Source organism: Sturnira hondurensis, unplaced genomic scaffold, assembly GCF_014824575.4.
Source record: "Sturnira hondurensis isolate 20B ecotype Veracruz unplaced genomic scaffold, ASM1482457v3 Scaffold0005252, whole genome shotgun sequence".
Lineage (NCBI taxonomy): Eukaryota > Metazoa > Chordata > Mammalia > Chiroptera > Phyllostomidae > Sturnira > Sturnira hondurensis.
Genome location: NW_028077883.1, coordinates 8199872 through 8215944, shown reverse-complemented (window position 1 = coordinate 8215944; position 16073 = coordinate 8199872). Strand labels below are relative to the sequence as shown.

General features: G+C 36.7%; 1 protein-coding gene across 1 annotated transcript in view; it reads left to right on the top strand.

The window, feature by feature from the left end:
- The window catches only part of VPS50 (VPS50 subunit of EARP/GARPII complex), a 122332-nt gene that overhangs the window by 31964 nt on the left and 74295 nt on the right, over window positions 1–16073 (top strand). The window contains exons 10-12 of the mRNA XM_037046475.1: window positions 9642–9684; window positions 11013–11111; window positions 12587–12727. Of these exons, the coding sequence (XP_036902370.1) occupies window positions 9642–9684; window positions 11013–11111; window positions 12587–12727 (283 nt within the window). The remainder of the gene's footprint in view (window positions 1–9641; window positions 9685–11012; window positions 11112–12586; window positions 12728–16073) is intronic.

Genomic DNA, 16073 nt, shown 5'->3' with positions numbered 1-16073 from the left:
ACCATAATTCAGAGCATTTTTAGATTCTGGTGTGATTTTTCTTTCTTTCTTTTTTTTTTTTTTTTTGGTGGTGGTGCTGGCAAGTTCATGTGTACAGTGTACGTGCTTGTCCACTGCTAATTTTTTCTTGATAGATTCTTTGTTCCTCTTGTCTAGTCACATTGCTCCTTTATTGGAAATAAAATTTTTGGTGGAAGGCAGAGACCCTGTGGTCTTCAGAGTAGATTACATGGAACAACTGGGAGCCGACTCGTGACTCTGAAAGTGGGAGAAACAGAACCCTTATATTTGCTTCTTCAAAAAGAGCCATTGAGTGCATACCTAGTAAGGCTCAAGTGATAATGACAATATAGTTCAATACCTAAAATACCAAATAATAATGATGCACCCAGTTGATTGAAAAAGGAAAGAAAATGGGTACCAGTTCAGTACCTTGTGTCTCCCTTGAGATTGCTATGTTTCAGCATATTTAATAAAAGATACTGTTACACCAGTTTTGTTCACTTTTGTTACTGACAGGGAACACTTACATTATTTGACATTTTTTGAGTTGACTGAAAGAAAGTCATATAGTTGGGATTTAAGAATCTTTGTGTTTACGTTAAAGCACATCTGAATGAAGCATTTAATTTCTTTTTCTCTTGAAATTTATCTAAATGAGTTTCAAGAAAAGTTATTTTTAAGAGTCAGAACTTCTTTATTATTTTTCATTTCACTTGAAAGAAACTACTTGAGTGGACCTGGGGGTATTGTGGATTATGCACCGAAAAGTTGGCAGACATTCAGAAATTGTTGAGTGCTGTAGGTTACCATAGACCTCCATTCCCATGGGCTCCACATCTGTGGGTTCAAACCACCATGGGTCAAAGATATTTGAAAAAAATTTTCCAGAAATTTCCAACAAGCAAAATTTGAATTTGCCACACAAACTATGGTGTGGCAAATTCAGGCACCATGCTGAACTCACCCAAATGAAGTGGCGTGTAGGTATATGCCTGCTATAGCCTATAGCAAATATAGGTTATGTGCAGATACCACCCTATTTTACATAAGGGAATTAATTGATCCTCAGGTTTTGTTGTCTGCAGGGGTCCTTGACCCAAACCCATGTGGGTACCAAGGGATGACTGTTAATTTTTCCATATTATCTTGGCAGTTGAATGAAAATTGTAGGTTGTGCAACTTCTTTAAATCATAGAATATTGAATGCATCTTTTAGATACAAATACAGCAGGATCAGGGGCTGTTTGTCCCCTCTTGCCCTTGGTTCCTTTCTAGCAGGTGTGCCTGCTCTGTTCTAGCCTCAGGAAGGGGAGCCTGGGAACCTTGCCTCAGGCAGGGAGTGTACCTGTGGGGTCACCAGCTCTGCTGGCTGGACCCGCGTGCAGATCTGGAGTCCTTGTTGCTCAAGGAGTTATGGGTACCATGCCCTTCTGACACTGCCTGCACTCCTTCTTATATTAACTGGTTGTTCTCTGCCTCCTTCCCCCACACCACACCATTTAAAAAGTGATGTAAAGTAAAATCATATGACAAAAACATAATGTTTTAAATAAAAGGGTGTTAAACAAAAGGTAGAGGATTTTATTTCTGCTCCATTCATTCCCTTTTCTACTCCCTGGAGTAAACTACAGCTTATTAATTAATGTTATAGCCGATTAAATTTTTCCTGGTAGATTTAATTATAATTTAAAATAATACATTTTGATATTTTTTATGGTTTATCATTATAAATAGTTGTTTACTTCCTGTAATAAAATATCTATAAGAGATAGTAATTCTTTCCTTCTCCATCTTCCAGGTTTTGTTAGTGAAACTGTTACTTTTACCTAGTCAAGTTTATGTTCTTTTTGTGACTGTAATGAAATCTGTGTTTTTTCAGTAGGTTATATCTAAAGAATTAACCTATTATACATCATATATGCTGTATTTTGATTATATAAATATTACCTGCAGAAATAGAGTAATTGGACTTATAAAAAAGGAAAATGAACCCTTTGTCTCTACTTGAAAATCAAAGTTCATTACTGTTTTTTATATTTCGGTTGAACATTTTTTACTTTTCTTGGTCCTACTCAGCTGCATTCATCTTGTATAAAATTCTTTTTTTGTATATTGCTTTGTCTTGTTCTGTTACTGTTGCCTCTGAGAACTTTTTTTCGAAATGAAATACATGGCAGGTAAATTTTTAGACTTTGAAATGATCTTAATTTTGTTCACACATGATTGAAAGAGAAATTACTTGTTAGAAAGTGGAAGGCGTTCTGGAGTTGTCGTCTAGCCTCCTGTTTTGTAGGACGGGGTCAGGTGTTATTCTCCTCCTCATGTCATTGTAAAGGGTGTCTTTAGGTATTTTCTCTTTTTACTTGATGTTCTGAATTTCACCAGTTGCCTAGAAAAGTCATCGACGTCAGACTCTTTACTCCTGGATAATGTGACAAGAGGGAAGTATTATTTAGTGCTTATCTGCATGAGGTTCTGGGTTACCCGAGGTGCCAAGAGCTTTTGAAATTTGTTTGTTCTCTAGGCGCTTAAAATCACAGGCAGCTAACAGCTGGGACTGTGGGATAATATGCCAGTTAAGAGCACAGAGTACACAAACAGAAGACCATCAGCGATGTTCATGCTGGGAATGGCTTACTTCTTGTACCCCTGCAGGAATGGGAAGCACGGCCATTTACAGGAGCGGCAGTGGGAGCTGGGCACTGCCAGCGAAGGCAGCACTGGCTGTACAGTAATTCTAAATGAGAGTTCGATAAGGCTTCCTCACCAGAGCATTATCTTTTAAAAATTGAATCATGATGATGGTGATGATGGCCATGATAATAATATTTGGAGTTGTTTGGTTTTTACTACGTGTCAAACCCTGTACTAATCATTTCCCTTTTCATATTTAGTATTGATAAAATATTCCTCAGAGTTGTTGTTATTGTCTCTCTTTTACAGATGAGGAATTGATGTTTTGTAAAATAAGTGGCACAGCCAGCATTTAAACTTAGGTCTGTTGGAGTGCGGAGCTTGTTGCTTTTAATCTCTACTACACTGTACTGTCTACTCATGTAGAGCCGTTGCATGCGGTGGGAGCTCGTGGCTAGTAAGCCAGTTTTTATTATTCTGCTTCTGTAGTTGAGTTACATGCTTCTAGAGTTGATTGTATTGTTTTCCTAAACCTGCTTCTGTCAGTTGTGTTTGTTGTTATTTATGTTAAGTAAACCAATGAACTGAGATACGTTGGTGAAAGTTAAGTTGAATGTGTTGGGAAAACAAAACATTGTTAAAAATAAATTTACTTTTTAATTTGTTGAAGATGGGACAACTAATAAGAACTGGGGGATATAAAGTAACTGAATATGATTTGGCATTTGGATTGTTTTTCCTTTAAGTTCCTACTTCACCTTAGAGAAACTGAAGCGTGCAATTACAGGCAGTTTGTGATTTGGCTTATGGGAGATTAAGAAGTTAAAACTCCACTCACAGATGAAAAGACATTGGCTTTAAATCAGAAATGAGTGAATGAGGTACACTTACACAATTATAGTTAAAATAAATATGCATGTAAACACACACATGAATATTTCTGTTTTAACTCTGACCAGTTGACCAACTAAGAAGTCTTCCACTAAACTGTAGCACTGGTTTGGCAGATTTTTGTCTTTAAGGGGACACACAGTAATATTGGAAGCTTTTCAGACCATGAGGTCTTGGTTGCAACTCTTCAGTCTTCGCTGTAGCCAGAAGATAGCCAATTCCTGTGGCTGTGCTTCAGTAAAACTTTACTTAGAAACATAGGCTGTTGGCAAGATTTGGCTCCGGGGCTTGATCTTTGCTCTAGAATTACAATTCATCAAGTTTGGACATGTTGCGAACATCTTTAGTATCCTTAGTAATGGACTTTGAGCTTTTCCTGTGGTGAATGATTGTGTTCTGGATTAGGTCAGCGATTTACGAAGAGGGCAGACAGATTTGCTGGCTAGATCCAGAGTGATCATAGGGGTTCTTTTACAGTCTGCTTCATGGTTTGAAGGATCATGCAGACACTTCATGTTATCTCAGGTTGTTGATCTGGCTTCAGAGTGTTTGAAGGTCAGGTTTTTTTCTGAATAAACTGTCTGCCAGCTGTGAGTGGATTGAAACCACTGGACTAGACTAGACCTCTGATCTAAATAGACTGCGGTTTTCACAGGCCATGGACATACACTGTGAACTCAGAAGTATGAATTTTACTTGTTTATTCTGACAGTTTTAGCATCCTACCTAAGCATATACACAGATGTGATAATGGGGTAACCGGTGTTCCCAATGTAGGAGATTCTTGAAGCTTTAAGGATGGTAGCAACCTTTAGATCTAGCCCACTTCTGCATAGCGAACTGATGCTCAGAGATGTTAGAACAGACTTAAGTAACGTGGGCCATTGATAACAGACCAGGAAGAGATCACTACGATGCTAATTAATTGTCTCCAGCCCATCTTTTCTCTTTATATGGTCAGATATGTATAAAATTTGGATTTATATGCAGCCTTTCTGGCACTTGTTTTGCAAGCGTGTGTCATAGATCAGCTATTTAAAAGAACACAGTTATTTATGAGTATAGTATCTTTAATATTTTTTGTAGTGATGGTAAAAACGCCCCTCAAATAGTTTGATTCATTCCATTAAGCTCACAAATAGCCTTTAATAGCTTTTAGCCTTCCATCTTAGAACTGCCATACTAATTTTTGACAATAATGTAGCTTTTATTTATCCATATGTTTCTGAATACATCCTTTTAACATACTTTCATTAATTGACTGAAATGACTTGAATTTGTTTCTAACTGATGGTGAAGGGTTTTTCTAAAGATTGTACAGCTAATATATCTACTCCTTAGTTACATAATTGTTATATATGTATTTTTAATTAGTAGTAAATTGTTGTAAAACTGCAGTTGTAGTTTTTGAAAGCATTTTTAATAAAATAAAAATATGTAAGTTATATATTTTATATTTAAAACCTATATACTATTTTCATTTTCATGCTTGCGTTAACTTTTTAAAAAAAATTGAATTTGTTTACTTTAGAGAGGGTAAAGTGAGAGAGTGAGAGAGAAACATCAATTTGTTGTTCTACTTATTTATGTGTTCACTGGTTGATCCCTGTGTGTACCTTGACTGGCGATGGAACCCACGACCTTGGCATATCAAGATGATGCTCTAACCAACTGAGCTACTGGGCTAGGGCTTGCACTAACTCTTAATACATAGTATATAGAGTCATTGTAACTATAAACAATAGAAGCAACAAAAAACATCTAGTTTTATGATAATTTTATAAGCACTAAAGCCCATTTTCAACAGAAAAACTAAAGAAACTTTTATTACTCTCACCTGTTAATAAATTTAGAGATTTTTCTTTTTTCCCCAATATTTTCTTTATTTTTAGAGAGGGGGAAGGAAGAGAGAAAGAGAGGGAGAGAAACATTGATGTGTGGTTGCCTCTCACACACCCACAACTGGGGACTAGACCCAAAACCCAGGCATGCGCCCTGACTGGGAATTGAACCAGTGACTCTTTGGTTTGCAGGCTGACACTCAGTCCTCTCAGCCACACCAGCCAGGGCTATTTCTTTTTCTTTGAAGCTCAAAATATTCAAGTTCTGACCTACTTACTATTCCAGGTATTCTTGCCTCTTCATACCTGTGTCTGTCTTCAGCCTAAGGTGGACTTCTGAGCTCCATGTGATGGAGGAGCGGCGCTCGCGTTAGCTCCGCTTACCTCTTTTTCCCTCATGCTGAGGCACCTGCAGACTCAGAGTCTAGTGATGTTCTTTTTCTTCTAAAATATTCTCCTTTTTCCCCCATCGCCATAGTTTTATTTATTGAAGTAGAAAGTAGGGGCTAATGGAATGATAGGGCCTGAAATTTTTTTTCATTTTTGTTGGAACTGCAAATTTGACTCAGCAGGTATATATGACCTGCCATGAGTCAGGTGTGAGTTTCTTTAGTCCTGGGAGGTCACTGGGCAACAAGCCACGGTCTCTGCCTAGAGAGGCAGTCACACATACGCCTTACTATAGCACATGATGCTGTTAACAAAGCATTGTGAATCTTAGGGAACAGTTATTTAGCAGGGGAAGACTTCCCGGAAAAGAAGACATTTGGATTGGGCCTGGAAAGATAGCTGGACATTTGCAAGTGAGACAGAGAAGGTATGTTCTAGTTATTGTGAACATCTTGTGCAAGGGCATGAAAGTCGGGATTGTTTGGAGTGTCGCACATACCCATAGGACTAAAATACAGGTGCTGAAAAGTGAATGTTATTTCTTCATGTCAGTTGTTGAGTCTTCCATGTCATACGAACTTGGGACCTATCCTTGATTTAATGGGAGCCAGCAAAGGTTTTAAAGCAGTGGATTAATGTGGTTTTATTTCTGCTTTACTTATGAGCTGCAAACTTGCATGTCCTTAGGGACCAGTCAGGTAGCATATAGGTGAAGCAGGAAATGGTTAGGCCTGCAGGACTGGTAAGGCCTGGCCTAAAGCCTTTGAGACACAGTTGTTTGGGAACACAGCCTGCCGAATCAAACAGAATACTGATGAAATTTGAAGTTAGATCCCTGCTCAGAGCTGTCCCGGAAAGTTTTTTGGAGGACGTTGTATAGTGTTTGGTATCTGTAGGTCAGTGGTGTTGGTTGAGTAAACGCACCATTGGGTTGAAGGGCCCGGTGTGTGCCTTGTGTGCGTTGTGTGCAGATATTCACTAGGAGGCTCTTAAGATAATTCGAGCAAAAGGTGATAATGCTTGAGTTAGGACACAAAGTGGAGACAGGAGAAAAACAGGTGGACTTGAGAAATATTGAAATGGTAGAATCATCAAAATTTGACCACCCGTTACATATGAAGAGAAGGATGGATTAAAGATAATTTTTAGATTTTTGGCTTTGATTGAGTGGGTGGTGGTGATAGGAATCAGAGAGAGAACATGGGACAAGGAGCAGCTCTGGGAGAAGATGCTGACTTTGGGGGGTTGGGATGAGGAATTATTTAATTTTTTTCTAAAGCTAAGGCACTGTCATAGCTATTCTTTTAGGGGTATTATTTGGGGGCCTTTACCTCTTATTCTTATTTTTATTCATTCATTTATTCATTTTTTATTTTTTGGGCGGAAATTGTTCCACTATCATATTTTTAAGTAAAATCTCACTCTTCTCTACAAGAAGTCCCTGAACTTGTATCTGTGGCTGTGGCTGTTTTTCATATATAAAGCCTGTTCAAAGACCTTAATTTTTCTAATAAGGTAGCAGTCCCATACTGTTGATTATCAAAGAATGTAGTTTTGCTCACTCTCAGTTTTTACTAGAGAATGGAATCTCTATATATTATTGCTTTTACTTTGACAAATTGCTTTATATATGTCTATATATGTGATGTCACTCTGGCATGATATCCTCAGCTGGTATTAAAGGCTGTACTAAGAAGCACATGGAATCCATGAATCCATTACTGTATTTTTTGTAAGGTGTTGACAGGGATGTTGTACCTTAGGAGAAAAGGTCACTGTCCCCTTATCAGGACTGGCAAAATTTTCTCTCAAAACTTAATGCCAGAAAAAGGACTTTTTGTGTCTTTGCCTCCTCACCCCCACCTTGAGTTATTGGTATGTTTCGATGATCTGGACCCTGAACTGTGTACGGTGACCCCATACGCTTTTGTGCTAGACTCTGAGAGTCACGTTCACGATCGGATGGCAGTTGTAAAGAACCTGGTATTATGCTGGTGTACCAGAATACATCTTTCACCTGTTCTTACTATTTTACGTATGCCTACTCTTGTTTTATTAAAATGTTTTCTCTATGATTGTATTTATTTTGTTAGACATCACAGATCTTTTTAGTAATGGGATATTATAATTCAAATAGCAGTTCTGTTTTTTTTTAACTGACCTAGGGAGAATTAAAGGGAACAAACTGTGATTCAGTCACATATCCCAAGTGTATAACCTAAAGAATTTTTACAAAGTGACATGGCTGTGTAATTACCTCCCAGAGTGGAGCACTTTTCGTACTCCAGAAACGTCCTTCGGGCCCGTCCCAGTCATTCTCCTGCCACGGTACCCACTCTTCTGGCACTGGTCACTGAATTTAGAGTTACCTATTTTAAACTTCACATGAATGGAGTCATGTGGTATGAACTTTTTTTAATCTGACATTTTTTGTCCAATGTTATGTTTTTGAAATTTAGGTGACACATTTTCATTGCTGTAGTGTTTCATTGTGTAATTATCAGACTTTACCCATTTAATTGCTCATTGATAATTGTGTTGCTTCAGTATTTTTTCCCATTACAAATAATGCTGCAAGGGTTGTGTATGCATTTCTGTTAGATACGTATCTAGGACTTCTGTGGTATAGAGTATGTGTTGAGTTTCAGTAGATGGTAGTTTTCGAAGAGGCGGTATCAATTTCCCCTTCCTCCAGCCTTGAATTGAGTGTTTCATTTGCTCTCCATTTTGCCAGCATTTGTTGATGTCATTTTTAATTTTTTTAAAATGATTTTAGCTATTCTGTTTGTTGTGGTGTCTTATTGTAGTTTTAATTTGCATTTCCTGAATGTCTGTGTAGTGTGCCTATTTATATTTATTGGCCAGTTGGGTATCTCCTTTCTGAAGCATCTGTTCAGGCATTTTGCCCTTTATTTTTATTTTATTCTGTCGACCTGTTCATTTATCTTTATGTTGACACTGTCTTATTACTGTAACTTTATAAGCTTTTACCTGTTTTAGTATATGGCCTTCTGCATTGCTCTTCAAGATATTCTTGACTCTTCGTAGCCCTCTGAGTTTCCACATAAGTTTTAGAAGCAGTTTGTCAGATTTAATGGAAAAAATGCTGCTGGATTTTGATTAGAATTTCAGTTATTCTAGGAAATCATTATGTGAGAACTGGTATCATAACTATATTAAAAGTTTTAGTCTTTTACATGGTATATACCTTCATGTATTTAAGTCTTCTTTTAGCTCAGTTTTGTAATACATATTTTTATTAGATTTCTTCTCAGGTATTTTTTATTGTCTAACTTCTTGTTCTTAATATATGGAAATTAATTGTATTTTTTGAAATTGTACTTTTCATCTGTATTATATGTATTATCTTTAAAACTTGGTATCAACTTCTCATTCTTAAATTCTTAGCTTTCTGTCTGTAGATTCTTTAGTATTTGCTACCCACACAATCCTGTTGCTGTTAGTAATGATACTTATCTCCCTCTAATTCTTTTCCTTTCATTCATTTATTTTAAATATTTTAATTACTTTTAGACGGGGTGGGGGGAGGAAGGAATAAAGAGGGGGAGAGAAGCATCAATATGTTCTTGCCCCTCGCATGCCCCTTACCAGGGACCTGGCCCGCAACCCAGACATGTACCCTGATTGGGAGTTGAACTGCTGACACTTTGGTTCACAGGTCTGTGCTCAATCCGCTGAGCCACACCAGCCTGGGCTCCTTTTATTAGTCTTTCTTGTCTTATTGTAGAATCAGCAGCATAACTTACTGCTCATACTGTTGATTTGTGGATTTATTGATTGTTCAGCTAGCATGGATTTATTTAGCATTTATTTTGTCTCTTTTAAAGATAGGCACATCTAACTCTCTGTTTTATTCAATAGTGAACTTAATTCAAAGCTGCAAGATACTTTAGAACAAATTGAGGTAAGAAGGATTACATCAGAAGTTGAACTTTATTTTTGTAGGTTTTTGAATAGCATAGATACATCTTATGTTTTGGCTTTTGTGCTATAACCAGTTTCTAGATCGTTATACTGTTGTTGTTGTTTTCAATCGCAATATCTGTGCACGGTCATCAGCATTGATCTATTTGTAAATGCAGTAGTACTTTCTGGATTATGGGATCTGAAACAGCTTTTGAAAATATCACATATCCAGAAAGATCCCCAAACTTTTAGTCATAGGTATATACATTCTCATGTAATTTATAGCCAGAATACTCACATGTTAATTCTTTTTTGACTATCAACTACTACATTTTAGTTTAGCATGTTAATTTATTTAAGATAAATTATTGGCTAATGAAATTCCTCAATTCCTAACCTCCTTTATGTTTCATACAATTCATGAAAATGAAAGAACTGGAAAGGAAAAGATAACGTCATTGTTAGCACGAAGCCTTGCTTTTCCTCCTGCATGTCTTCTGAGTTTATCCCTTTCTTTGGCAATCTTTAAAGCAGGGTATTCATTTTTATAAATTTAGTACAAATTATTTGGTTTCTTATATTTTATTGTTCTGATAAGAATAGTTATAAAAATTGAGGCTGAACTTTCAAATGACCTTTTTTGTGAAAGTAGTTTTTGATAATAAATGCAGCCATTTACTAATTGTAAGAATGACTATTTGATAAACGTAAAGATAAATACTTTGAAAATCCTTTGAGTAAATACTCACCTGAATATTTTAATGAGAACTTTCTTTTGAAAGCTCTGTGTTTAGTCACTCTGAATATGCAATATTTTGTGTATGTATGTAGAAAGATCATTACTTTAAAATGAAATCATTTCTATAAACAAATGTATTTAGATATAAAGTTAGGTATATACTTTTAAGGTCCATTTAGTTTTGTTGAGAGTTACTTTTCAGTGATTACAACAGGATTGTTTTATTATTTTTAATAGTCCTACAAATTCAGTTTATATAATTGTAAGATTTTAGTAGGTATTTGAAGAAACAGAGTTAAAGTGAAAAACTAAAATTTCTTTGGTAGTTAATATTCTGAATTTATGTCTCTGGAAATACTAGATATGGCTTTTTAGAAACATAACATTTCAGTAAAACTTGATTATAGTTGGTAACAAATGAGAATTTTAATTTATATTTTAATTTAAATTTGTTTTTTACTATTAAGTCCAGTGGTAGAAAGTGCATTTAGATATTAATTAAAAGTGAGAAATTAATCTTGATATTTTTCATTGCCTTGAAAACATCATTCTTTAACTGCCTCTTGCCTTCTTTTTTAATTACGTAGGAACAGTTGGATGTAGCTCTTTCTAAAATATGCAAGAATTTTGACATCAACCATTATACCAAGGTTCAACAAGCTTATCGACTTCTTGGAAAAACGCAGGTCAGTTTTGAAAGGTGGTTTGGTTTTTTTGAAATCAGAAATCAGTATTCATGATTGCTTAAGTCTGAATATTATTAATGTGTCCTTGAAGTTTCATTTAACAAAGTGAATTTTTAGCTGTATGCATAGTAGTAACATGGTTGTTCATATAGGTTCAGAGGGTATGTCGTGCAATTAAAACATTACAGAATTTATTTTGAACTGTGAAGTGTTTGTCCGGCTTAATATTTTCGAAATTTTATGTATGTTTTAAAACAAGTATATTGTGAGATAATTCAGTGGGAGAGGATATGTGGTTTCTTTCACTTCACCTTTTGGCCCTGAATGAGAACTTAATGTGGAGCTCCATGGTTCTTAGACAGGCCTGTGTGACTACGAGCCCACATGACCACCTCAGAGTGGTGTGTAAACTTCTCTGCCTTCTGTACCTTGGTCTGTAAAACAGGTACATTGCACTTACCAGAGTTTTCAAAGGCTTCTGTTATCCCCAGAATGTCCTCAGTACTCCCTCAATTCCTGGCTTTACTTACTTTTACTGCGCAGTGGCTTCCTTAGAACAACTTGAAGAAGTGACTAGGGTTTGAAAGTTGGTTGTACCTTCTGTGTGTATAGGACTATACAGTATCTTAATATCTAAACTTGATAGATGTAAGTGTTTCTTCCATCAGGTGGCCTCTTAGAAAGAAATTTAAGACTTTACCAAATCACTTAAACTCTATTTACATTTTAAAATCTGAGTAAAGAAGTTTGTTTTTTAATGTATTTTACTGGTTTTCATGTGTTAAACTCTACCTACAAAAAAAAATACAAGAAAAAAGACACTTGGTAACTTTGAGGAACATGTTAAAAGACTTTTGAAAATATGACTATAACTTCTAGCTTTTCGTATTAGAGGAATCCTTTCACTCATTAAATATGCATTGGTATCTATGTCGTGCATTTCTCAGGCACCTGGATGTAGGCCCTCATGTATCTTAGCTTACCTTCTAGTGAGGGAGACAGACATTAAAGAAATAAGTGAGTATGATGTCAGGTGGTAACACATGCCCTGGAGAAATATATATCAGGGTGAGTGGATAGAGTGATGGGAAGTCCTGATTTATATAAGGTGGTCAGGAAAGGCTTCAAGGTGACCATTGAGAAGCATCCTGAACAATATGAGGGAATGGTGGCAGAGGGGGTCCAAAGGTGAGACTGTGTATGACATGTTTGAGAAAGAGTAGAGTGGGTACCAATCCTAAGTACAGACCAACAGAGTAGTGTTCACGATTCAGATTTATCCTTAATTGTATGACGTTGTGGTTATTTAATGGGTTGTTTGCAAATAATCAACATTCCAATTATAATTCTGTGAAGAATAGTGATCTTTGTGCTATAGCTATAGTCCGTAAAATTTTTTTCCTATGTTTGTCAAATATGTGGAAATTTATTTGCTTTAATAACATGAAATCATGTTGTATGTTTTCTTTCCATAGACAGCAATGGATCAACTTCATATGCACTTCACTCAAGCCATTCATAATACTGTGTTTCAAGTTGTTCTTGGTTATGTGGAACTATGTGCAGGAAACACAGATACAAAATTCCAAAAACTGCAATATAAGGATCTCTGTACAGTATGTAGTAATTTAATTGCTGTTCATATGCCTCTCTTAGTTTTTAAATTCACACCTCATTTTTATTAACAGCTATGTTTTGAAGATGATACTAAAACAGAAATACGTTTGCCGAAAGGTGTTTTTCTCCCATATTCTTTTCCTTGCATAGAGTAACTGGAAGATTCCGTCACAGTCATGCAGATGGTAAAGGTTGATGAGGTAGTGCCAATTTGTGGAGTGCAGCTGCTTCAAATGGACATCTGCCCTCTCATAGCTTCCTTCACTCTTCTTTCTCAGGTTCTTAATTCTCTTCTGTGATTGCATTTGAGGTGCTTCTACGCAGTCATCTTTGCTGGGTTTTTATACACACTTTCAGTCTTTTGGGGTGAATAAATGCTGTTTCTGTCAGCAACTGTTACCATTTTTTAACTTTTATTCTGAAAGAAACGTAGGTCTATAGGCAAGGAGTGAACGGAGTTGCCCCTGTTTTAGAATTGGTCCTACTGTGGATTGATGTAGAGTGAGCAGAAAAGAGAATGAGGAACACTGGGAGAATGGGGGTGTTACTTGCTTTTACAGGGAAGACTGGTCTGTAGTAGAAATTCATAAATTCTGTTTGATGTCTGTTCACATTCAAGTGGACTTGTTGAAGAGGCAGTTGGATAAAAGAAGCTCAGGAAATCAGGGTTGAAGTTTTAGATTTGGGAGTCATCCGTGTAGAATTGTATTTAAAGCTATGATACTAGATAAGACAGTTGGGGGAAAGGGTGCAGACAAAGGAGATTCAAGGGCCCTGAGCCTTGTGACATTCAGGGGTCTACCAGAGGAGAAGAGACCAGTGGGAGAGTTGAGGAAGAGCAGCTGGCTGGGTGGAAGGAGAAGTAGGAGCTAAGGGTATCACAACGGTGCACAGAAGGAACTGTGTCCTGAAGAAGAATTGACTGTGAACCTATCTTGGATGCTTCTGAGAGTCTGAATAAAGGGGTATCACAGTATTGATTTCTTGATTTGACAATATGGAGGTCATCGTTGATGCGAGTCTCTGATTCTAGCCCAAGGTCTCTCACTGGAGCCTTTCGTGAGTTTTCTCTTACGTCAACTCAGAAAATAACAGTTCTAGGAAGTAGATACCAATTTTCTACTGTAGTTATGTCCAGGAGTCTATGTGAAATTAGGCTAATCTTTATTTTTTAATGAGGTTTTTTTTCCAAAAGTTCGTGTTATGTCCTTTGGGAACTGGAGAAATACTCTTGCTTGAGCTACAACCAGTATTCCAGAAGAATGTGATAATATGTGATAGATGAAGCAGTAAGTTGATAATGACAATGGATGGTGGTTAATAGAGCTAAAAAATTCTTTTAAAAATCACTTCCTAAATCAGGTTTATTTGACAAATTTTATGATTAATTTTAAGTGTGAGATAGGTGCATAATTACATTTTTGGGGTGGTTTATTGTTTATGCTGTTAAGTTTTCTCAGTTTTTTCCCCCTCTTCGCCCCTCTCCACCCAGCCCGCCCTGGCTTCCGTAGTTCATTGTTCCGCCGTTGTCCATAACCGTGGGTCCTTCATGCATGTTCTTTGATCCCTTCACCTTCTTTCAAACAGCCCACCCCCCGCAACTCCCCTCTTAGTGCGGTCAGGCTATTCCATGATTCTGTGCCTCTGCTCTGTTTTGCTCAATCATTTATTTTGTTCATTAGATTGCATTTGTAAGTGAGATCGTATGGTATTTGTTTTTTACCAACTGTTTTATTTCACTTCTTAACATGATAGTCTCCAGTTCTATCCATGCTGTCACAAAAGTTAGAAATTCCTTTTTTTCTGTTGTGTAGTATTCCATTGTATAAATGAACCATAGTTTTTTGATCCACTCAGCTGCCAATGGGGACATGGGCCATTGTAAATAGTGCTGCTGTGAACATAGGGGTGCACAGGTTCTTCGGGATCGGTGTTTCAGGGTTCTTAGGGTATATTCCCAGCAGGGGAATCACTGGGTCAAAGGGCAGTTACATTTTTAGTTCTTTGGGGAATTTCCATACTGTTTTCCACAGTGGCTATACCACTGTCTGCATTCCTACCAACAGTGCATTAGGGTTCCCTTTTCTCCACATCCTCGCCAGCCCTTATTGTTTGTTGACTTATTAAAGATAGTAATTTGGTAGATGTGAGATGATATCTCATTGTGATTTTAATTTGTATCTCTCTGATGGCTAGTAATGTTGAACATTTTTTGTATGTCTGTGGGCCCTCTGTATGTCCTCCTTAGAGAAGTGTCTGTTCAGGTCCTTCGTCCATTTTTTAATTGTATTGTTTGTCTTCCTGGTGTTGAGTTGTATGAGTTCTTAATATGTTTTGGAGGTTAAACCCTTGTGTGATGTATCGTTGGAAAATATGTTCTCTGATACAGAGAACATATTTTCATTTTGATGATGGTTTCATTTCATTTTGATGATGGTTTCTTTAGCCACGTGGAGGCTTTATAGTATGATACAGTCCCATTTGTTTATTTTTCTTCCCTTTATGTCCCTTGCTTGCACTAGGAGATATATTAGCAAAAATACTACTAGGTGGAATATCTGAAATTTTAGTGCCTATGTTTTCTGTTAGGACTTTTATGGTATCATTACTTATATTTAAAGTCTTTTATCCATTTTGAGTTTATTCTGGTGTTTAGTGTAAGTTGGTGGTCTAGTTTCATTTTTTTGCATGTATCCGTCAATTTCTCCTAGCACCATTTATTGAAGAGACTGTCTTTACTGCATTGTATGTTTGTGCCCATTTTGTCAAATATTAAATGACCATAAAGACATTTGTTTATATCTGGGCTCTCTATTCTGTTCCAGTGATCAATGTGTCTGTTCTTATGCCAGTACCAATGGAGTTTTTAGGTGGAGCCCATTGGGTTGTCTATGGACTCTATCATGTCATCCACAAATAATGACAGTTTTACTTCCTGCTTTCTAAGTTAGATGCTTTTTATTTCTTCTTCTTGTCTGATCACTGTGGCTAGTAAGTACTTCTAGTACTATGTTAAGTAAGAGTGGTGAAAGCAGACAAGCTTGTCTTGTCCCTGACCTTAAGGGTGATGCTTTTGGTTTTTGCCCATGATGTTGGCAGTAGGTTTCTTGTGTATGTCCTTTATTATGTTGAGGAATGTTCCCTCTATTCCCACTTTGCTGAGTGTTTCTATCATAAGTGGGCGTTGGATTTTATCAAATGCTTTTCAGCCTCTATTGATATGATTATGTGATTTTTGTCTTTCATTTTGTTTGTATGATGTACTATGTTTATTGATTTGTGAATATTGTACCATTCTTGCATCCCTGAATTAAATCCAGCTTGATCATGGTGTATGATCTTTTT